Here is a 25,116-nt window from a genome sequence, read left to right as displayed (position 1 = left end):
TACTATCTGCACCAAGTATAAGTAAAATCTACAGCTGATCTAAACTTTAACAAAGCCAGTCAATTCCAATGTTCTGTAATAAACTTGTTTCATATAACATTATACTGACATTTTGAAATGTTCAACTATGCCCAGTAAAATAATTCTGTTGTGCAAAAATCCTACTGCACAGATGCTGAGTCAAATCTGTGATATTTAGATACATTAGAATAGTCAAATTTATGTGCTAACCAGAATATACTGTAGAGGATTGAACTCTGTGCTTGTGCAGTTAGTGAGTTCTACCATAGTTTCTTTAGACTAACAATGTTTTACATTGGATATAACTTGACCCAAATTTAACAGGCATCATTTATAGTCATCTGCTTGGATATAGAGAACAGATTTTTTGGACAAATATTTTTGTTTAAATATGACAACAATTAAACCATCTTATCTCGGTCTTCCACATGTGGTTACATCCTGGTTACATCCTCCGGTGGAAGAAATGATAGCTTGTATTAAGTAAAACTTCAGTCAATAACCTTTCTCCTTATCCTAACCCTCTGCCACCCTTGCTTTACCTAACTTCCAACCAAATCTATCCCTCTACTAACTTTGATCATCCTCACCATTTTAGAGCCGTTTTCCATGCTTGCATGTATTACCCAATGGCATGGTCTCCTGTTTGTCATTGGGCAAATTTGAAGCAAATTTTATGGCTGGATGTCCTTTCAATAGCATTATATGTAGGACTTCCAAGTGCCCTCTTAGCAAGCAGAACAGGGTCACTACTCCCTGAGGTAATCTAAGACTACCATCCTACCTGTAGAAACAGAAGAACAAATGGCACTGGGCTTGGCCTGGTGACCTTCAGGACCTGGGAGGTCAACTCCACAGTTTGGCTGTGTATTTCCCTAAAATTCTTCCAAACATATCCTAACCTTTTGTCACCCTTCCTCACACAATTTCTGTCCACTGAGCCTTACCCTATCTCACCCAAGGTCCCATAGGGTGTCAATTACTAGTGTATACAGTAGTCACAGAAGATTAATAGAAAATCAGCAGAAAAAGGGTCCATGTTAGTTTTGCCATTTTCCCTTAAGCTCTATTTATACTGGTATGTTTCTCCATGAAACTGAATTACAGTATTGTGACATACAGTTAATGTATCAACATAATTGTGATTTCCCTTTTAGTAAAGTTACAGTGAGCTGACAGATTTCTCTTTACCTTCTATTCCTCTCCATTCAGAGAGAGTTGCTTTACAAAGACGGTCTTTTAGTAATCTACTTACGAGTCACTCTCCTCGCCACTAGATGCTCGCCGAGTGAATTGTCGGCGACGCTGCCGTGGAGGTCTAAAGGCAATTTTTCTGATATCATCTGTGTCCTGTGAATTACTTCGCTCAAAATTGCCTTGAGATCTTCTGGCCATGAGAGATGGGTCTACCCCTGCCACTTCCTCCTGTAAGCAAAGGAGAGTGTCAATCAGAAAACCATTAGTATAAATAATTCTTCCATTAAAATCAAGTCATCAGATATACAAAAGTCAAAATTTCTTATATGTAGTGTATTTCAGATTTATAAAACATTTGTCATAATAATGTACAATATACAACTTCTTTGTAAAAAAAAGTCCTCAAAACTATCAAAATATACAGTACTGTACTGTATACAGTAATACAAAGGTCATGTCGTATTTTTTTCATCAAGAACCTAATGGTTCTAAATTTTTTTTGCAAATTTCAAGTGATCTTTCATCTGTAATCATTGATGCCCAACAGTTGAGGAAATTATGGAAATAAACTACATAATCTCGGTTGCTTTTCTCAACTACAAATCTGACTGTTCAACACCTTGGCCAAGTGCACTTCACAGACCTGTGTATGCAACCAGGAAATGCAAAAGATACCTGTATTAAAGGACAAGTGTACTTTGTCAGGTACTATACTTTTCTTGGTTTGAATAATAAAAAACTTGTTCAACAGACTCAAACTGAAAAATCTAAACCAATTGACTTACATCTCTCAAGTTGAAGGTGATCTCTAAGTTTCGAGAGAACTCATCCGCAAACTCTGGGTAAAGATCAAGGACATCAAGGATATCATCCCTCATTATTCGGTGCAGGTCACAGTACGTGAGAGCTCGCACGTTACATGATGACTTTCCTATGGTTGGGTAGATGCACGGGTTTTCCCCAAATATGTCATCTTTACCTGAAGGAAAGATTAAGGGTTATAAACAGAAGTTTCTTTCAACATAACACAAAGGCCAGTTTTTATCAAAGTTAACTTCTTTAGGGGCAAATAAATATACATTCCAGGATACCCCCAAAACATGCATACCACAAACTTTTTTCTTAAATAACTAAGTTTTTTATAACTCATAAATGATTATCTCAAACTTCTACAATTTACACAAGCAGTCTTTGTTCCCCTAAAATTCATAGTTGTAATAGGAACTACAATTCGAAGGTAAAACTTTTTTCTTGGTTGACATCTTGGTTGACCCTCATCAAGTACACAGCTAATTAGTCATGACCAGCTATTCTCTGTTGCAATACTTTTGTTGTCTATAAAAATTTTGTCTAATTCTTGGCTGGCACTCCATTGAATCGTCCATTATTAGGGTCTATATTACTGTGTATATGTCTACAGTGGTTAAGAATAATTTTTTTTAGAGATTTGAAGTTTAAGACAATGTATGTAAGTCAAATAAATGAACAATGTTTGTTTTTCAATATTCAGTCAATATTTACAAAACAGTACAAAATTATATTTTCAGGGCATCTTCATCTCATCAGGTCTCTATTTTTACAGTAAAGTATCTGACTGATTTTAAAACAAGTAAGAAGTCATCACTATATGAGGATACTGTACACTGTAAACTTACCTAGAATTGCCATCACAACATCATCTTTCAGGATCTCAAGAGACCCTCTGGAGATAAAGTACATGGAAGTGAGAACATCACCCCTATGCACCAGTGTGTCTCCGGGCGGAGCGTGTGTTGTTTTGAACTTCATACTTAGTGCTCTGGAAATATCAAGAAGATTGATTACCCACAATTCTGAACAGCAAAGGAACCTGTGTTAACCAAATTTCTGAACCTTGACTTGTTGAAAAACCTTATGACAGCTCTACACTCAACAACAGAGGGTGATAAGAGATTCACCAAATCACAGGGTATTGAATTTGTGAAAGAGCAGAAAGATACATTAACATTTTTACCTGGTAAGATATGGAATTAATGATTAGCAAAAGCAGCAGCATAAAAAAAATAAAAGTTTTAACTTTGTGAGATGAGAATTACAGTACCGTACTACCATGTGAGCAGATATGTCACAATATTGTGGTGGCAGGCAAGGCCATGCTCTTGAGGTGCTCCTTTGCACAGTTCTTTGTTAAGCCCATTCTTATTCCAAGGTATTGGGGTACTATAAGCCCCTCTCCCAGAATTTTTTTGAAATCTGACCAATATCATGGGCATTTTGAGGCCATTTTGAAGCCAGGTACACTTGATATTGGGAGATATTCTGAGGTCAATAGTAATTACTTTTTATGACACAAAAATGCCTGAGTACAATACTGTACTGCATTGAAGAAAAGTATTGGAATTTTCTGATGAAAAGCGGGGAGACCGGACCCCCAGGACCCCCCCATGGATCCGCCCCTGCTTTCACTGCCTCCTTCTTTTTATACATAAAGTATACATAAGTGGGAAAAATAGGGAAATAGAAGAAGGAAACACAAAAAAGGTGAAGGATAGGAAACAAGGCGACTCTAAAAGGATAATACAGAGGTCAGGAAAATGTAAGCAAGCAACTATCTGATTGTAGTATGTACATGGCCAAAGAAAATAAGCATCAATAGAGGTAGGTCACAATCCCTCTACTACAGATCAAATCCCTCTAACCCAGCACCCTGTAGTACTGTACAACCACTTCTGCACTACGGCACAATTTGTGATTGGTTTTCTTGGCATGATCGACTGATTTTGATATTGTACATCTAGCATTGTATCAGTTTATGTTATGTAATGCAATCTTCTTTTAAAAGAGGGTTTTCTATTTAAAAAAGATGTGACTTAAAATTATAGATTAAATAAGTATGGAGTTATTATAGTTAAAAAAGAAGAAGCCAAATTTGGCGAGTTTAATGTATAACGTCTTACCCTTAATGTACATTATGTACCAATGACAGTTAAAATGAGGTAATGTACATGAGAACACAAGAGATGTTATTAGGAATTTAGAAGGAACCCTAAGGCCCGAATTCAGAACAGTGATTTGAAACCTCATGAAGGTTCAAACCAAGGATCAAGCAAAGATTGAGGTTGTTGCTGTATTCGGAACGCTGGCTCAAGCCAACACAAATATTCAACCGGGTTGGAGATCGGAATTGTCAATCCTCACATGAATTTTGACAGAGTGTTTTTTGGCGATATCATCAAATTTAAAATTTTGTAGAGAGAAGACTAATGGTAGATAGGCAGAATCCTATCAATTTTTATGATGACACGTAAAATCTCGTCGAGTCATAATTGCCGCTACAATCTTGTAAACATTACTCTAGATGGTGATTGGCTGTCATAATGGTGTAGATGAAACGTAATTGGCTGGAATTTCAGTGTTCGAATCCTTGCTCGTAACTGAAGAAAATGCAACAGATTATCCGATCCGGGGTTCAAGCCGATGCAGGAAATCTCGGCTCGAGGAATCCTGATTGGTACGCCTGAGTCGGGCTCAAATCCCAGGCTCAAACTACCATTCTGAATTCGGGCCTAAGAGACTACAAATTACCTGTTGATTTAACAAACTTTGATATTACTATTGATACTTCATCCTGTAATATTAAACAAATCCATAAAGTCATCAAAAATAAATAAAGCATAACACTAATTATTCCACAATCTACGGAATCTTTTGTTTAAAATTCTTAACTATTAAAAACACTGTTGTGCATTTTTAGGAGCACAAGATGCAAAGGTATTAGGTGTACATCGTTCAGTGGTCTGTGGTTATACACTCAACTATGTGTATTCCAGAAACTGTAGTGGAAATTCAGGTATGAAAAAAAAAATAATAATAATTCAGGCAACTGCACAACTTTGACACATTGTTAGAGTACATTAATTTACCCCAAGAAAATGTGGAATTGATTTCTGAGAACATATAGGCATCTGGACTATACTACCTCCAAGAGATTATAATTGAACAACATAACAATTAGCTGCATCTATCAATATCAAAGGATGGACTGTAATTCTGGACCACCCAATTTGAGAACAGTGGGTTGCACTTACCTTAAACAGCCAGGTCTTGCTCCCTCGAAGGATGAACAAGCATCAAACAGATTACGGTTGAGGTGTAGGCTTATATCGGCCTGAAGGCACTCGGGAAACATATTCATCACCGCACTCATGTCTATGCCGTTCGTGTATGACCAAGCGTGCTTTCAGGTTTAAATTGGGAGGGAAAAAATCGATTTCAGTATCGTCAACTCCCAAACACCTACCGTAAGCATCCCGGACTGGCACCTTCGAAAGCCGGACAGGAATCGACAAGCTGTCGGTTGAGATGCAAACAGATGTCCGCCTGCAGGCAGTCAGGGAAGCCCTTCAACACCATATTCATGTCGATGCCGTTTGTGTAGGTCCAGGCGTGCTGGGGAGATAAAGGGCCGGGGTGACACAAGCGGGGCTGGGGTGAGGACTGGAGGAAGGAAGAAGAGGAAGAATAAAAAGAAGAGAGAGAGAGAGAGAAAGATAATGGTAAGAGAATGAAGAGAAGAGAGGAAAAGAGGAGAGAAAGGAGAGAGAAAGAGGAGAGAATGAAGAGAGAGAGGCAGAAAGGCAGAGATAAAGAGACAGACAGACAGAGACACTGAAGAGAGTAAGAAAAAGAAAGTGTGTGTGTGTGTGTGTGTGTGTGTGTGTGTGTGTGTGTGTGTGTGTGTGTGTGTGTGTGTGTGTGTGTGTGTGTGTGTGTGTGTGTGTGTGTGTGTGTGTGTGTGTGTGTGTGTGTGTGTGTGTGTGTGTGTGTGTGTGTGTGTGTGTGTGTGTGTGTGTGTGTGTGTGTGTGTGTGTGTGTGTGTGTGTGTGTGTGTGTGTGTGTGTGTGTGTGTGTGTGTGTGTGTGTGTGTGTGTGTGTGTGTGTGTGTGTGTGTGTGTGTGTGTGTGTGTGTGTGTGTGTGTGTGTGTGTGTGTGTGTGTGTGTGTGTGTGTTTTATGAAAAGGAATGTTGATATGTGATGGTGAACTTTATGTTGGTAGCTGAACCGAAAATTTTACAAAATGTTTATGAAGGATACAAGTAATAAAGTGAACATGTGTTCTGTAGGGTTGATATCCCATTAGGGGCAGTATGGATACAGAAAAGGAAATAGGAAGACTTCAGTTCACAAAAATGCAATGTAGCTTGCACTGCACATAAGTGCCTTCACTTCACCTAACTGTAAAGCTAGGTATCCATACAACTTGGGGGGGAAGGGGGGTGTCCCGAGTACAAACCAGTGACCCTTGGGACAGGAGGTGAGTACTGAATCCACTCAGCCACTGCACCCGAACGAATACCATATATAGAATTAAGAACAAAGGTCACTAAAAGAATACTGTATTTGTATATAAACTGTTGTAAAATGGTAATAAAAGAGTATACTTTAGGAAATCGTCGTTTGTACACACTAACAGTTGCAGAGATTGATAAAGATAGTTATGTAGGAAGAGTGTGGGTTAGGTGACTCAGATTAAAGTCAATAGGTTGAATTCTTCATTAAATCCAGGTAGGTTATGTGATAAGGGACAGCTTAGGTTATTTGGATTTGAGTGGGAAGGATTGGAGCTTCATCAAGTCCTCAATATTACTGTCCCTCAGACAGCAACTGTAAGCCTTGGGTGAAGGCAGAATGGAATCTACAACTTGCAGTGACATGTGATTATAAATTGCATACATATTCAGGTAGGTGATTTAATTAAATTGGTAATATGTGATATAAACATGAGAGGGAGTGACTCCTTGTTCTGAAATGCTGTGAGATTTGTGAAAATAACATTCAGTGTGTGAGAGAAGGTGCTGGTCTAGTGATGAAAAGTGAAGTACTGTATGTGTAAACAGACACTGTATACATTGTTTATATAAATTAAACATGTGAGTACCTGTACTAAAATAAAGATGGTAATACCTGGTTTACATGGAACAAATAAAAGTGTAATTGCTGCAACTGCACTGTATACCAACAGGGAAGAGGAACTTAAGAATGAGTTTTAAAGGGAGTTGGAATGGACACAAGAGGTACTGGAAGTACAGAAGAATCTACTGTACTGGGAGCCTCAACAGATGGTATGAAGAATGAAATGAAGAAAACAGAAAGATTGGGATTTGCAGAAGTTCATGAGTTCAGAGACAGAACTGTGGATTGTGTGCAACAACACCGATGAATGGCGCTCATATCTGCAACATAAACATGCCTACATATACACAAGGTGAGTGCTCAGAAAAAAAAAGTGACCATGAAAGATGTGATTTTGGTATGAAAGTAGCATGAGCTGAAGTGTAAAAGGTACAGTACCTGTATATTGATAGAGGCTCAAAGGATGATAACAAAGTACAGTATAGTGTAATAATGAGAATGATGGTGTGCTCTATGTGATCAGCGACTTAGTATGTATGTACAATCACTGAGAAAAGTCCTGTCAGTCTTCCATCCCATTCATAAACCCTGAAACTTGTGAACTTGTTTTTACGAGTCATCACACATTGTTGGGCCCATAGGTGGCACACTGTGTGATGTCTCGGACTCATAGGTTCATGAGTCTCAGGGTTCATGGATGGGATGGGTGGACTGACAGAACTTTTTTCTGTGACTGTACATGAAAGGTGAAAGACAAACTGAAGGGTGTGGACTTCATTAAAGAGAGTAAGATTGAAGATGCAGGTCTGTTGTCAATGCTTAGAACTGTATCAGTAGAGTGTGCCAGGGAATGACATGAAGTAGCATGGAGAAGTGTGAGTGGAAAATGAAGAATGCACGAAGAAAAGTCTCATTGGCATTTTATCTTACTGAGCAAAATACAGGTTTATAGATGAAATAATGTTTTGACGATATGGATGTCTTGATTCACTTTGTCATACTTAGTATTGTACAGGTGTATATGTAGATAGTGAATGGATGTATAGTACTGTACTGAATTTTCCTTATCTGCTTCTAAATTAAAGTAATACACTCTATTTTAATGATTTTCTTGATGGTCCTGGTACATATACCGCATCCAGATTTGTTTGGAAAGCACAAATGGTTAATGTATAGATACCAGTAAATGATATGATTTGGTATAAACAGTTTGTGTGAAGACAGTTTATGAAGTGTGAGATAGACTAGGTTAGATAAGGCTACACAATGATTGATCAGTCAGTTTGTTAAGGATAATTTTGTAACCTAATATATGCTGTTCACTGCAACATATAGTCTGTACAGGACAACACCACTGTGGTGACTTGAATGAACTTGGTTTCTTCAGCAACCAAAAGTGTACATTTTCATCTCATTAATTTTGTGGATAGAGCCAGAGCGGCATTAAAATTCCTCCAAAATAATCATAGAAGTTACTTGCTAATTAGCTGAATATGAGTTAAGGCTGAAGGACCAATGTTGAGAAGGAATGTTTGAATGTTAATGAGTTAGTTAAGCATGATTTGAAGAGAGACAGCATAGAGAAAGAAAAGTTGTTACAAGTAGAAGATGATTGGTGGGTGTTATAGAGGGAATCAAAGGTGTTTAAGATTCTGGGATACTAAGTAGGGCAGAGGTGCAGCCATGAAGGTCTTAGAAAGTTAACGATGAGGCAAAAGTAAAGAAAAAGAAAATAAATGGAATAGAAAATCAGACAGGGATTGAGAGCAGCAGTAAAGCACAGGCACAGAATTTTAGAAAAGTTTTCAAAGAGGCTGTTAACAGAGACCAAGTTATGGAGGCATAGCGCTATGTTGGTGACCATGCAGGGAGGCAAACTGGAAATGTCAATCCAAACTTTATAAAAATATCTATAACACACTGTGGGTCACTTTTTTGTGTTTTCTTTATAGAAGTGTTAAATCATGTACCTTGGAAAGGACATTGTGAATTAATTCACACAGTTAGTCTAAATAGGGTAGAATCTCATCCCTTTGTTGAAGGTAGAAACAAATCTGTGCAATAAATTGGAAAGAGGAAATGATTATTTAAAGAGGTGCTGTGATTTTTAAAGGTTTCATATCCATAATTTAAGAAACAAAAATACGCAGGGAAATATTGCTTTCAGTCACAAACAAGCAGTACATGAAAATAGCCTAGCTAAAAAAGAATACTGCAAGACACTTGATAAAACTAGCATAAAAAAGATCTTGATGTAGCACAAGCTGCTGAGATGCGGAGTGCACAGCCAAAGGGTGCTGAAGGTGCCTATTGGACTCAACGGGGACTGGCATCGTACATGACCCAAACCACCAGGAGAACTTCTGAACTGTCAGACTGACATCACAGTATTATCAACTATTGTACTCACAAGAAAGCCTTCATTGCTCAATAACAAATAGCCTGATAATAGACTTAATATAGTACAGCAAATCCCCATTATTTGTACCACTCAAATTCGAAATCACTCATAATTCATAATGCTTTGTTGTCACAAAACATATACAGTGTATTACAAATTTCATATTTGGTAGTTTCAAAATATCAGATATTTTTTTAAATATATATATTACGATATATATATATATATATATATATATATACGGTACAGTATATGGTAAAATTTCAGATTTTGAGAGACATTTACGAATACAGCATATATGACCCACATGTCACCATGGGATGAGACCACCCTGCCTGCCTCAGTGAAAACAAGTACTATATGCGCCATGCTTGTCTATCAGTTCACGTTGGTTGGCCATGGAGTGTACATCCACGGTCTACAGCACAAGCTTTTTCCACTTGTTTTTCCATCATTGCCCAGTGTTTGAGCACCTCAAAAGGTACTGTATTGTACTTAGAAGCGTTTTAATATTTTGAATGGGACAGATAAAAGTACCGTCGTTTTTTCCCCTCGGGAGAAGATGTCCCTCATATGTATTTTGCAGAATTTCATAATTCGTAAGGGCTAGAGCCCCTATTATTTTGAACTATGGGGTTTTACTGTAGTCATATTATTTCACTCATCACCAGACTATTTACATTAATAAGTGCAACCAGTTAATAAAACTAATGAAAGACAGTCAAATAACTTTGCAGGCTGACAAACCAACAGTTTGTCAATCTAATAGTCTAATGCCTTCAAGCTTTGACATCTGCTACAAGGCAATTTCCTCACAGTCCGAACCTCGAAGATTGGGAGTCCGAGAGCAGAGGTAGCAAAACTCACTAGCTTACCTGTAGATTTATTTCACCAGTTATTCCAAGGACTGGCCACTCGTTATCTCTATGATGAGGTAAAATGTTTTGCTTTTTATTTAATACTGATTTATAACTTATTCTTACAGCAATAATTTTAAGCATAGTTACATGCACTCAAACTTTAACTCATCCAATATAACTTGGATTATGCAGAGCTTCACACATCTGATAATTTTACGTACTAGGCAACCTTTCAATTGAGAGTTAATAACTTAAGCACTTGAAAATTACCATCAGCTGTAAAAATACCCTTCGCAATATAATGGATGAGAGAGTTTTGTAATTAATAACTTAATACTATGTCTTATATATATATATATATATATATATATATATATATATATATATATATATATATATATATATATATATATATATATATATATATATATATATATATATATATATATATATATATATATATATATATATATATATATATATATATAATTATCATACTCCAACATCTTATAAGAAGTGCCAAGATTACAGGCTCTTTTTTGGGGGGAATTATTTTCAGTGGTCAAACCCAAAGGTAGATAACAACCTTATATATGCCAAGTCCTAAAATGCTAATAAAATAAACCAAACCTTGACAGAAACCTCAATCATGAAGCACCATCAGGCAATTGTAGATCTGTGTTACACTCATTGCCTGTATCTATAAAGCAAAATACAAGTACAGTCTCACATCACTATACAGTACTCAAATTTTCTTGAATGAAAGAGCAATAAAAGAATTATCTCTCTTTAATATACAGCATAAATACAAGGCCTTTCAAAGTACAGTATCAACAACTTTACTCATATATACTGTAGATCTTGCTCTGTTAATCCTTACAAACAATATTAGTAAGATCTTACACTCAACAAATCCTTACATTTAAAAAAGCTCTAGAGACAGGAGATCCTACTCTACATTAACTAATGCCTCAACATACATCAACCTTAACAAAGCATTTTCCCAATCATCAATTTCGGTAATCATTTCAGGAGCCCCAGACCATCCCTATGGTTCAAGTATAACACTTCTTAAAGGCAACTTTTCATAGAATTTCTTTTGAAATCAACTGGCAAGAACTTCATCCATTATCCTCCCTCAGGTCATCTCCAATCTGAATTCTGCCTTTACAGTACAAGAAATTGTATCTACTCATAATGGTGTAAATTAACAACAGTGTATACTATAGATGCACACACAGTATTTATTATTATTATACGGCATGTAACTGTATCTGGATGCAAGTTTGAGTACTGTAGTATACAATAATGTAGTAGCAGTTGTGGACAGTCTTGGAATAGGAACATAACCTAGTTTTTCTCCAAATAAGTATCCCCGCTCCCACTGCCGGAAAACCTTAAGAAAGTTTGGTAGGAAAGTGTCTTAACTACAAATATGTATCTTGATATTTTAAATACTGTACTATTCTTTCCTAGGGAATCGCTTTCAAATACAAAATTAAAAGAATCTTTCCTTATAAGACAGATGTACAGACATTTCTATTCATAGAACACAATCATCCTTTTCCCAAAAACTCCTTTCTCTTATAATATTTCCTTTATATATAAATTACTTAGAAAGCCACTGTTTTAAAAAGAACTTCCTCCCTCACCATAACATACCAATTCTTTTAAGATGACTAATCCCAGAAAAAAGAACTTGTTTACCAAAATTCATCTTTCCTAGAAGTACTGGACAGTAAAGGTACAAATGCCTTTGAAAGCCATTTTCCTTTTGAAAACCTGTTTCCTTCATAATAATTATTTCCTCACTTTTCATTACTAAGAAAGTCTCTTCTCTGGAGAGGTTTATTATACTATCAAGAAACTTACTTCTTTATTTAGCCTCTACCCTGAACTACTCACCTGGAAGTACTCCTCTAGCCGCTGTCTTAGAGGGTTAGGTATCTGGTGAAATCGAATGAACTCTTTGACTCTCATGAACTGTGTGTGGTACCGTGCCGTCCCTGCATATAGTCGCTGGATGATGGCCGAGACGTTACCGAAGATACTGGCATACATGAGTGCTGTAGAACAAGGCAAGAAGATCAGTAGGGCCTTCAAGGTACATATAGGAGAGAAAAGGGAGTGAATGAGATATGGTACTGAGAGAGATAAATGCATCATCGTATATGATATGTCTATGCAGTACTATATGTTAATATAATAAGTCTTAGAAGGTTTCTTTATTAGTATCTAATTTAAATCAGTTACTCTGACCTCACAAGAAAATATCATTGGAGAACTAGATGAACTTTTCTTTACATTATTGGTGGCTTTCATCTTTGGCCAATTCCATACTGCATTACCACTAAGTATTGTACTGAACAATCTCAACAATATTATAAAAAATAAATCCCCAAAGAGACTTATAAATCACACAATACAGTAGGATTATAAAGTACTATGTCTTATAGACTCACATTTAGATAATTTATGTTTAATGTCATATTTCATAAACCAAAATTTGAAGAGTCAACGTAAAGGTATGAAAACCTAATTTTATCAGAGGACACATGTTCAGATAATTTTACAGTATCTTAAATGCTAAATACTGTACTAAGCATACAAAGACAAGTGAAGCATACTATACAGTGTATGTGTATATATATATATATATATATATATATATATATATATATATATATATATATATATATATATATATATATATATATATATATATATATATATATATATATATATATATATATATATATATATATATATATATATATATATATATAAAGTTTAGGTAAATCAGTTGCATTCCACAAGCAAATCATGTTCTAATTGGATGGCATCACCACTAGTACAGTAAGTGCTGTTCAACATGCTGTAGTGTAACTGTCTTTGCTAAAACATTAAGTTCATTTTATACAAGGATGAAACTGGATATAATTCTGGGAGTTCAGCTGTGAAATCAAACTTCATTCATAAAGTCTTAAGTGAAATGAATACTTGTAAATATATACAATGTAATGGTCAAGCAGGTTCAAGAGCTCCTGATAATTCCTACTTTCAAGACATTGATTTAACATGATTCCTCTATGATGCTCTTTATCTCTAAGCGGCTATTAGCTGTATGTATTCCCCTCAGTTTACTTGGTCAGGGTAATCAGTATTTCCTAGTTAACAAATTGAGTTACCAGTAATGAAAGACACGCTGACCAGGACAATGATCCAGACAAAATTATATTAGCTCGTAAATTTACATGTGATTCCCAAAGGACCAATATATAAATAAATTATTAGCATTTTCTAATATTAAAAGCAAATAGATGGAGTCACACAATAACTAGGCAAAATGTAATAACAAAATAGTCAACTGTCAAGGAATTATTGGCACTCATCGTGGTTTGAAGCTAATAAGAATTTATTTATTTCTTAAATGTAAAGCAAGTGGCTGTGGTGGAAGGCTCTGAGAGGGAATCACTATTCAACTGAAAGGGATGAAGCTGGGCCACTGAACTGGGTGAGGCTGTGATTGAGAGGAGCAACCAAGAAGGATACTCCTAGATGACTCACAGCCCAGCAGCATGACAATGATTGTGAAGACCTTCTCACAGTCTGTGTTGGGGGACACGTTACCAAAGCCCACGCTCGTAATGGTGCTGAAGGTGAAGTACATTGCTGTGATGTACTTCTCCTGCAGCAGGCATGAGTGTCGGCAGGAGGAGGAAGAGAAGAGGCAGAAGCAGCGACACGGCACCAGTGATGGTCGCAGGGGCATTTCGCAGGAAGAGGTGCATGGAAGGTTAGATTGCCAATGGAGAAACAGAGAAAAAAAAAAAAAAAAATGGTTCATCATTCAAAAATACAAAATGCAAAAGAGGTTGAAAAAATATAGCATGCAACAAGAAAATGGATGAAAAGACAAGGAGGTTGGAAATAAGGAGAAAGGTAGCATCTTGGTAATGTGTGCTATATTGAGTACAGCTGTATCTATATTACCATGTGTTATACAAACATTTATACTGTATATGTTTAAAGAATAAATCATTAAACAAATAACAAAAATGATCAATGTCATATCATGCACCACAGGTTTACTGTACATTGATTAAAAAACAAAAACACTAATTCTAGCCAACATATTTCATGCAATTTGACCCATTTCCATTACAGGCCACATAGAGAATATCAAATGTCACAAAGACATTCATTGCAATACACAAGGTTATAAATGGATACATGTCTAATTATGTCTTATGTGAAAGTATAGATAAGAGGGCACCAATTTCTTTCTCAGAATTTCATAAAGGGATCTTTACTGATATGCTCATTATCCAACTAAAAAGTAAAATGTAAAGGCAGTGTGGGAACATGGATGATTTAGCAAAGTTGTAGAGAATGGTTACCATTTCATTACTTGAAATGCACTGTGATAGGATCCTTGCTGAAATGTTAAATTTTATACAATGTGTGCAACTGTGGTGGGGAGTTTAGAAAAAATAAATGTAACCTTTAGAAGCAATGCTTAAATCTCCTTACATGCTGCTGTGGCCTTGTCAACAAAGCTGGATCACATATGGCTCTTAGCAACTTACAAAAGCATTCAAAAGGAATCAACAAAGCTAACCCCCTGCCCTAAAAAACTAAGATTGTTAGGCTTTGTTTGGTTAGGTTAGGTTGGCTTGTACATTATGCTGTTAAAATAAACGACATCCCTTTTCTAAGCCTTTACATAATTGAATCAGCCACTGACTACATGGTACAAAAAGAGTAATTGATTCACTTCCACATGAATAACAAATAACCACAGGAAGGAACACATCAATATGGATGCTGCCAAAACATTCCAAGTGATAAACTAGCAACCCTTCTCTAAACCTTTATGAAAGTTGTCTTTTCATAGAAAAAAAGAGGATTCTTCACAATAAAATCAACCCTAATATCACAAATATTTAATGAGCTTAGGAGTAAAGTAATAAAACTACAGTATTGTATTATTGTACTGTATATGATAAATTATGCCAAAGCCTCCTTAACAATACGTGTTAAGATTTATTCACTCATGCTGTAGTTTAGATATGTACTGATTAATAATTAACTGTACTGCCATGATCATTCAATATCCTGCATGTAACAACCATCTCCAAATGTTTTTCAATTGTAAGTTCCACATAACTTTATCTTAATCCTCTCATATTAAAAACTATAAATTTCTTTTCTCTATTATTTGTATTTGATTATAAATACTGTACAGCATTCCTCTTCTGTTAGAACAAACCTCCAATGCAGGAATAATTTTTGATATTGTACTAATAATTATTTTGATTTGTTTCAGAGATTCTTCAGGCAGCTTGTTTACCTATGTTCTTCTAAATGAATTTGATCAACAATTAGAGTTAATGAAAGTAGGAAGCACAAATAAACTTAATTACTGTAGTGGGAAAATCTCTCCTAAATGACCAACTTCTAATGTGTCAATAAATTTCAAATTTTTCATAGCTGCAAGTTTCTAAAGTCAATTAAATTTTTTTCTTTTCTTTTTTCATAAGGCATATACCATGGGCTACCTTATGGACAATACTTCTGCTAACAAAAAATAACTTTTTGGTGAAAAAAATAAAAATAGAGAAGCACAAAAGTGTCCCAATTAAAATCAACAATTGACTATCATTAAATCAGTACTGTACTGTACTGTACATTATATCAATATCTTTATAAAAACTCAAGTTCACTAACTTTTGGCCTAATGTAAATGATGTACAGTCACTGTCAAAAGTAATCATCCACTCCATTATCTACCCCTTGTGCCTGGCCGGGTCCTTTCTGCACAGTAAGTCACGTGAGAGTGGAGAGGTGGAATGGTCGACTTGGGGGAGGGTCGTTCGTTGGGGGAGGATTGTGGGAGGATGGTATGAGATGTAAATTGCTCATCAGAGAGGCAGTGGGATTGAAGAAAGCAGGGAAATTCATGAAAGAAGGAAGAGAAGGATAGATAAAAAAAATTTCTCGCTATATTATCTTAGGTTTACAAGCTCGAAAGAGAAATAGATGAGGAACTTTATTTTACGATAATTATAATGTGCCACATCCATTTCCTTATTTAAATTTTTTCAGGTCGTGGTTCAGGTTTTAAACAACGGCAATTTGATATGGTATTTACAATAACGTTGATATGAGGGGAAATATTGAATATGAAGGCGAATATCAATTATATTTTTAATATTTACTAACACACTCTTTAGTGTCCATTCTGGGCTGGGTGTGGAGCAGAGTGGCCAAATACCATTGCCACTACCACCTCATCACATCGCCTTGATTTTCACAACTATAATAAACATATTGCAGGGTGGATAGGTCACATTCTATCCAACAATTCATTCTTTTATTTTTCATCAATTAATAGTGCTTTTTTTTTCAAGAACAGTAGTGGCAGGAGGTGGAAGTGATCAAATAGCAATCTAGCTTACTGCTACTGGTGGTGAGCAAGACCAAGCACAAACCCACTCCCTCTCCTCTTAGGTTGTCATATTAGGGCTTTACCTCACAGAAGCTAGATGCCTTATCAACCTTAATGGCACCTCTCCACCTTCCCTTCTGGTTGGTTGGTTGTTTGGGGTTTAGGCCTATCAACTGCTCGGGTCATTAAGGCTGTCAATGTCAGGCTACATTCACCAACTGAAATATCCTTATCACCTTGACTTTAGCCCTCCTATCTTGCCCAGGTCCACCATCCCTAGCTCTCCCTCATCAATACCTCCCCCACCCTCTTGTGATCCCTACATAGAAAGGCCTTGAGCTCGTGGATATGGTAGTAGGAGGTGGATGGATGATTGCTTTAGACTGCGACTGTACTGTACAGTATTACCTATCATGTAAATAATAGTCAATTTTGTACCATATACAAAAATCCTATTATGACACAAATACAGATACTAATTATGAACCATTTTATATACCTGAACATATATGTACAGTAAATTTGATCTTATTGACACAAAGAACCAAGATAGTGACAATATGTTTTTCAAACCATGCACCTCCCTGAATTTTGCGCTGTGTCCAGAGCCTATATTTGCACATATCCGAGCCTAGAGCTCAAATGTTAAGTAAAAGCATGCAGAGTATGATTATTAATATAAACCGGTCTTGGTCGGTGTTCACACAGATGAAAATGTTGCAGATGGCTTAAGCATTCCACCAACAAGCATGATTTAAGGACACCTAAAATGTCTATAAAGGCCAAGTTTTAGCGGCAGAGAGAGGGCAGATTCAGCAGAAGCCTCTCAGTCATTGCATTGTAGTAATCTAGCCTCACCAGGGACATCATACACTGCACATGCTGTCTTGTTTCAGCTGCTGTGCAAGCGCATCTAAACAACAGCTGTGTCACAGGGGCACCTTGCCACTGGCGACTTTGATTTATTCCAAGAGTGTTCTATAACTCTGCTTCCAAATGGATTAAATAATTTAATTTAAATCAACACATCACAGAATTAAACAATTAAACTTACAAGAGAATTATGCAAAATTGATTTGGTGATGTAAATTTTAAGACAAATAGCAAGTTACAATCTGATTCTGGAAATAAAAAACTTGGCTGCTAGAGGACACCCTTGGAAACCCTTCTTAACTCGCCACTGTAAATCCCTTGTCCTTGAGGTCTACTCTGCTATTGGTCAGCTGCTGTGCATGCTCGTGACCCCACAGCCAGTACTTACAGCCGATGAGCATAACCAATATGGTGAATATCTTCTCGATATCTGTGTTAGGCGCCACGTTGCCGAAGCCCACCGACGTGAGGCTACTGAAGGTGAAGTACAATGCTGTCACGTACTTCGCCTGCGGGGAAGGTAGTGATGCTGGGTATTACAGGATATATGTAACGGTACAAACAGAGGGACGCAGAGGAGGTCAAGGTAGAAACTAAAGGTGGTAGTGAAAGCATAGCAAGATACAGTACACAGAGAGGTAGTAAGACGCAAAAATATTAATTATCTTGGAGATAGGGCTACAAGTCTACAGCAACAGGAAAGTAAAAGCTTCATGTGGAGGAGGTGGAGGTCAGGGTGGTTCTGGATGTGTTGGGTTGAGGCATCTACTGGACTCATAAACAGAATAACAGTTTTTGTGGAATTAATTCACAATATTGCATAGTGTCTTTATAAGGTCTAGTGATTCGTGATACAAGAATAAATTCTATGTATACTTGGAAAATTGTATTAGAAGCAACAAATTATAAGTACATTTATAAGGAACGTCAAACCCATACTCAATAAAGAGCTAATTTGCTTTGCAAACCAGGCTTTAAATTCTTTCTGTAAATAATGAAGCTGATGATATTTGACTGGGGAGAGAGTGAAAGATCGCATGTATATTGCAAAGGAATTTTCTTGTGAGTGAAATTTATAAGTACGGTAAGCAACATAGTATTCATGATTTTGAACAATCAAAAAAATGTAAAAATATTTTGTCAGTGGTTGAGGTGCAATTATTTTGAGACAAGAAGGTGAATTGAGAAATGTGAATGTTATGTGTTTAACCCCCTGCTGCTTTAAACAAATGAAGCTGCTGAAAGAAGGCTCTTATTTTAATGTAACATGGTGGACTGTTTTTGGAACTTACAAATATAAAAAACTTCTTCTTTGAAATAATATTCCTTTGTGTCTTTTAAAACGAGATACTTATTATTTAGTGCTCAACACATGAGGACTCAGGGATCCGATTTTTATTCCGCAGTCATTCAATACTGTATTAACAATACGATGTGATCCCAAGCAACTTGCTGTAATGGTATGCATTTACATCCTTGACATTATCACATAATCTGGCCAGCTACCAATAACAGCACCAACTGCATAAGATTCAGGTGACGAGATGGGAGCCCTCTGCTCACAGTAACCAAAGTGGGAGACACTTGTAGATGAGTGCTGCAATAACTTGCACACTGCACAAATTTTAAGTTTACTTTGTGATGATTGACACAGTTTAACTTGTACAATGATGTCTGACATGTAAATGTGTGCAGAACACATAACGCTCTTACTGTGGGACAGAGAACATAAACGCCAGTGTATTCTGTATTCTACAGCTTCGCTGCTTCGAGAGACTTTATAATTACAGCACTGTATGTTCAAAACATATGAATATTTTTAAAACAATTGGATAACTGCAAGTTATGAATAACAGAAAAAATATGGTAAAAATACAGAAGATAAAAAGTATTTTTGCCAAAGTCTCTCGACGAATGACAAGACATACAGGTGGATCATCTGGCTGGCCAGTAACTAGTGTGCTCTGACTTGTCCTGGCCGGCCAGGCCTACGGTAGCCGACACTACTGGTGTTGTCCTGTCTAGACCCACTCACAGCCCATCATCATGACGAATATTGTGAAGACCTTCTCGATCTCCGTGGTTGGGGACACGTTGCCAAAGCCCACCGACGTTAGGGAGGAGAATGTGAAGTAGAGGGCGGTGATGTAGCGGGACTGAGGGGGTGAAATGGTTTATGTTCAGACACACTAATGTACAGACTGGAGACATGAGTGTTGCCAAGGTGAGAACACTTGTTGTAAGGGAGGAATGTTTCCAGACTGAGTAAGTTAAGTGAATATAAAGATATGAGAAAAGTAGTAATATAGAAGAATTAATGGAAGCAGACAACATCACTAAACAGCTTAAATAACTGTTACATATCTCATCATACATTGTACATAGTATCTTGTTTGTTGGTGGAGATATTCCTTCACGGTAAGTGTTAATGGTCTTACTCTTCAAGCCATTAACATTGGATTTTCAAGTTAACATTACAGTACTTTATTAGTGTTATAATCATTGATGTTTCATGTCCGACGATCTGTGCAGGCAGAAAACAAGAATAAACTTCTTCAAGAGTTCACAAGATGGTTAAGCATAACTACATTAAGGACAAAGAAATTTTTAAATTACCGTACCATTAAGACTAAAGAGGTACTGTACATGTAAAGGATTACTGTATACTGTACTGTACTTAAAATGAATTGGTACAGGTAAGATTACATTTACAAATAATTTTTTTCTTTCCCATGCAAATATCCTCAACTAGGATTTTCGGTCTGCAGTAATAATATTGTCACTGCTCGCAATAGGCTAAGAGACAGTCCTACTTGGGGAGTCTCTGAGGAAGGGGACGTCCCGCACTTCTCTTTTTGCAAACTGTACAGCAGACCCACAGAGCCTTCCCTACTACTGCCTTTACTGTTCCACTGTCAGACCACAGTGATGAATCACTGACGATTACACATCGTTGCCAGCAATATGGATATAACTCCAATACACTTAGGTGGTGTTAATCAAAACTGCTTTTGACTCACCTTAAGTTGTGCTTGAATCCATTGTCTATTACTAAGTTTACCCCCTGGGGTGTAATTAATTAAATAATAACAAGAAAAACGTCAATGAATTTTTGACGCACATTACTTAATAGAAACACATTCTACTTTAAGACTACTACAGTATATTAGCAGCACTTAAAAGTTCATTATCCCATATTAACATTATTTGGGAAATTAATATGGATCATTTTGAACTTGACAGTTTCATTATATTGTACAATATAATATTGAAAGTTGAGCCAAATAATTTGTATGTGATATTACAGTACTGTACAGGCATCCCCCGCGTTACGGAAGCCCGGGTTACGGAATTTCGCTCCTACATAATTTGTAAATTATGACCAATAATTTCGCGTTATGGCCTGTAAATCCGCCCTTGCGGAAAGTGGGGTAAATTTTAACAATTAAAAAAAAAATCACTATATAAAATTATAATTTTTTGTTAAAAATGATAATTTGCTTGGTGTGGATTTCTTGGTGTTTGCTACCGCATGTCTCGCGACCCAGCAGTTGGATTTAACTTTTACAAACATACAGTAAGTACAGTACAGTGCATTACCCTTATTCAAGATGACTGGAAAGAGGCCGTTAAGTGGAAGTGACCGCAGTAGTGCAAAAAGAAGCCACAAAGGCATTACAGTAAAAGTCCAAAAATCCGGATGCCAGAAATCCGGACCACCCGAGAATCCAGACCTTTCAAAAACTCAAACTTTTTTTTTTTTTACTTGGCTTTTGTGTGTATGTGCACATGCGTGAGCGCCACAGCTGCACAGTGACAACAAGTGACCACGCGGTCGCCACTTTAAAATGAGCAATCAAACTGTGACAACGTATGTAATTTTGAGTCCTACTCTTTCCATTTACAGAGTACTGTACAAGCCCATAATAATGGCTCCTAAAGTAGATAAACTTCGTTGTGTGAAGAGAAAGAAGAACACGTTGAAATTGAGTGACAAATTTGAAATAATTAAGAAACTAGAACGTGGTGTGAGCAATACTGTACTGTTCTAATGGAAACATACGACATTGGAAAGTCTACAATTTATGATATAAAAAAGGCAAAGAATAAAATTCTAGAATTCACAGCTTTTTCTTTAATACTGCTCATTTTGATAAATGAAGCATGCTATATTTGCTAATGAATAAACTATCAAAATGTACCTCTTCATCTCTTCTTTATTCCTCCTTAAATTTGAATTTTAAAAGTACTGCGTGAGAATCCAGAAAATCCGAAAATCTGGACCGACCCAATCCCCAAGCAGTCTGGATTTTTGAACTTCTACTGTACATTGGATTTTAAAGTTGATGTGTTAAGAAGGTATGTCATAAATTATTTAATGTACTGTATTGTATGTGTTTATAAATGTTTATTTTCATTCATAAAAGTGCTTGAATGCCTTTTTTGGGGCCAAAAAAAAATTCCTTAAGAAAGCATCTCCAGTTTTATAATGGAAGTCAATGGGAAAATAGGTTTCACGTTACGGAAATTCGCGATACGGTCAATTTTCCAGGGACGGAACCCTTCTGTAACGCGGGGGATGCCTGTACAGTACCAGCAAGTTAATCGTACAATCACTTGCATTAGTGGTTCTTAAACATGTTTATAGAAGGTAATCTGAAATAGTACAAAGATTATAATTATACATTCCTGAAAATCTAAAATAAAAAAATCCCAATATAAGATTCATTCATGTCTTGATATAGCTTATGTGTCTTAATAGGATGAAAATACTGAGTGTTTTTTTCTTTTTCAGAACCCAACATTGACACATGAACTCATCATTAAGGCAGTACACATAAAATTCTCCCACATGGACAGACATCATGCTTGAAGATGACAGAAACCTATATAAAGGAAACATGCGAGGAGAGGGTCCCAGGTTAATCATCTATCTAATGAAAAACCTCTGTATTGCGGAGTTTTTAAAATCGTTTTCTATGAAAAGTCGGCTGCAGGTCAGTTGCCAATAATTACCCACACACTTATAAATCCAAATGGACACAATCATACCAACATGAACAAATACATGTTCCTCCCTCACCTTTACTAGTGTCACCAGTTAAATACAGTACAGTATACTGTACTGTATACTCATATTCATATACAGTACAGTACACAAATAACTTAGCAGATACTGTACTGCACAAACTGACATTAATACTGTACACACAAACAAATATCCCATGACATAAGCCTATACACACACACACACACACACACACTACACCTTCACATACACACACCCTACACCTTCATACATATACACCCTACACCTTCACACACACAAACATGGGTGAGTTCTCTCCCTCTCTATCTTTCTTTCTCTCACCCTAAGCGTAGGTCCTCCCGTACTGTTGCTGTAGTAGTACTGCCGTGTGGCGTTGGCTAGGTGATCCAGCCACCCTATCTTGTGGGGAAGACCCGGCCGCTCCGCATTTCCGATGGCATACCTGTCGAGATATGGGTCAAATCAGTAGCAGGTAGAGTGATGACTCGAGTCAGTAGCAGTCCTAGTGATTAGAAGAGCGAGTAACAGGTAGAGTGATGGGTTAAGGCAATATGTACTATGGACCAGTTAAGAGTGATGGGTTAATTCTATGACAGGTTGAAGGAAGGGGAGATTCCATTACAGGTCAGGGAGTTTAGGTTAATTTATCAGGTGGTCAAGAGATTAGCCATGTCATGTGTATGAAAAGTAAATATTCTTTAAGATGTACACTGTAATACAGGTTGACAACCCTTTATCCGAAATTCCGAAAACCGAAAAGCTCTAAAAACCGAGTTTTTTTGTGGGGCAATTTTTTTTTTTTTTTTTTTTTTTTTAAACAGGGATTAGCCCACCCGGGCATAAAGCACTGACTCACATCGGGGCCTGGTGGACGAAAATGTAATAGTAATAATTATAATAATTATTCATAGTAAATAAAAATTTTAATTAAAATACTGTACACCAAAATAAAATAATAATGATAACAATAATAATAATGGTAATAATAAAATATAAAAATAAAATTAATAATAATAACAATAATACTGTAATAAAATAATAATAATAATAATAATAAATATAAGAATGATAAAAACATCACAAGTGAGAAATGCGACTTAGAACTATGAAATATTATTACAGTATTATTATTACAGTATTATTATTATTATTATTATTATTATTATTATTATTATTATTATTATTATTATTATTATTATTATTATTATTATTATTATTATTATTATTATAATAATATCCCCCCCCCCAGGCCCCGATGTGGGTCAGTGATCTGTGCCCGGGTGGGCTTAAAAAAAAAACTAACCATTCTGAAAACCGAAAAATTCCGAAATCCGAAATGCCTCTGGCCCCAAGCATTTCGGATAAGGGATTGTCAACCTGTATGATAAATTTCACTTGTTGTCACACAAGAAATTTTGAGAATTTTATAGTTGCACTCAATAGTTTAGACAATTCTTCCACTTTTCTTCTATGACATTTCTCTCAGAAGCGATCTAACTTAACCAGGGGGCTCCACCCTCCTGGACCCCCCAAGCATATAAATGTCATTTGCGAGGGAAACCTCACAAGAAAAGTGTTTTAGAATTGTCTTAACTATTTAAATTTACTTTTATCCTCTTCGCCACAGATCGGCTCGTTAGCCGCTTGGGTGGTTGATCGATTGTAACCACAAAATTTTCAAAATTCTTTGTGTGGCAACAAGTATAATAATACCTGAAATATTTTCTAAAATAACTTGAGAGAATACCTGTATCTTATTGACAACAAAATGATGGGTAATAGTGGAGCAGATAGCTAATACCAGAAAGAGTTGCTCGATTACGAATGTTCAAATTTTCCACAGATGTCCTTTGGGTGATAATGTAATAAAATGATACAACTTTTCATTTTAATTATAAGTACTGTACTATCTTAAAATTTTCTCTTTACTATCATAAATCTTCTGTAATGGGCAGGGTATGAAGGATGAGAGAAATTGCGGGGTAAAACAAGACACTAAAATTATATATCTACGTGCTTTGTACACGAAGAAATTTAATTATTTACCGCAAACATTTTGCCGAAAAATCTGCCTTGCCGGCGTTAGTTGTTTGTTTTTGTGCAACAACCGAGTCGCTCGGTCCGACTTTCTCATGTCCACAAAAAGCCATAAAATTACACCAAGCTGTTTCAAGAAATTTGCTTTCAATGGTACCAGATATCAAAGTACATTCTTTCTGCTTAATATGCTGGGGGTCTGGGGGCCCGGCTAGGAAGTTAAGTAAGATTAGGTAGGTTTTTTTGGTTAGGTTGCTTAGGACAGGTTCTATTAGGTTCTTTGCATTGCCACATTGTTTTTTTACTATCATCCAAAGAACACCTGTAGAAAAA

At 36.4% G+C, this 25,116-nt stretch overlaps 1 protein-coding gene across 17 annotated transcripts in view; it reads right to left on the bottom strand.

Moving 5' to 3' along the window:
* LOC121871006 (potassium voltage-gated channel unc-103-like) overlaps window positions 1-25,116 on the bottom strand; it is a 113,934-nt gene that overhangs the window by 60,070 nt on the left and 28,748 nt on the right. For 15 of the 17 annotated variants that reach the window (XR_006089810.1, XM_042373050.1, XM_042373052.1 and 12 more), the window contains exons 6-12: window positions 23,068-23,188; window positions 18,085-18,205; window positions 12,278-12,438; window positions 5,498-5,646; window positions 2,874-3,016; window positions 2,004-2,197; window positions 1,277-1,446 (exon numbers count right to left, since the gene is read on the bottom strand). Coding sequence is in view for 16 of the 17 variants with exons in the window: in XM_042373050.1 (XP_042228984.1) it covers window positions 1,277-1,446; window positions 2,004-2,197; window positions 2,874-3,016; window positions 5,498-5,646; window positions 12,278-12,438; window positions 18,085-18,205; window positions 23,068-23,188 (1,059 nt within the window). In the remaining variant the exon portion in view is untranslated. Of the gene's footprint in view, window positions 1-1,276; window positions 1,447-2,003; window positions 2,198-2,873; window positions 3,017-5,285; window positions 5,435-5,497; window positions 5,647-12,277; window positions 12,439-18,084; window positions 18,206-19,731; window positions 19,853-23,067; window positions 23,189-25,116 lie in introns of all 17 variants that reach the window. The other 2 variants (XM_042373049.1, XM_042373048.1) reach the window with 2 other exon arrangements.

This window comes from Homarus americanus, unplaced genomic scaffold, assembly GCF_018991925.1.
Source record: "Homarus americanus isolate GMGI-L3 unplaced genomic scaffold, GMGI_Hamer_2.0 scaffold52512, whole genome shotgun sequence".
Taxonomy (NCBI): domain Eukaryota; kingdom Metazoa; phylum Arthropoda; class Malacostraca; order Decapoda; family Nephropidae; genus Homarus; species Homarus americanus.
Note: the sequence above shows the minus strand (reverse complement) of the source record. Positions and strands in the feature narration are given on the sequence as shown.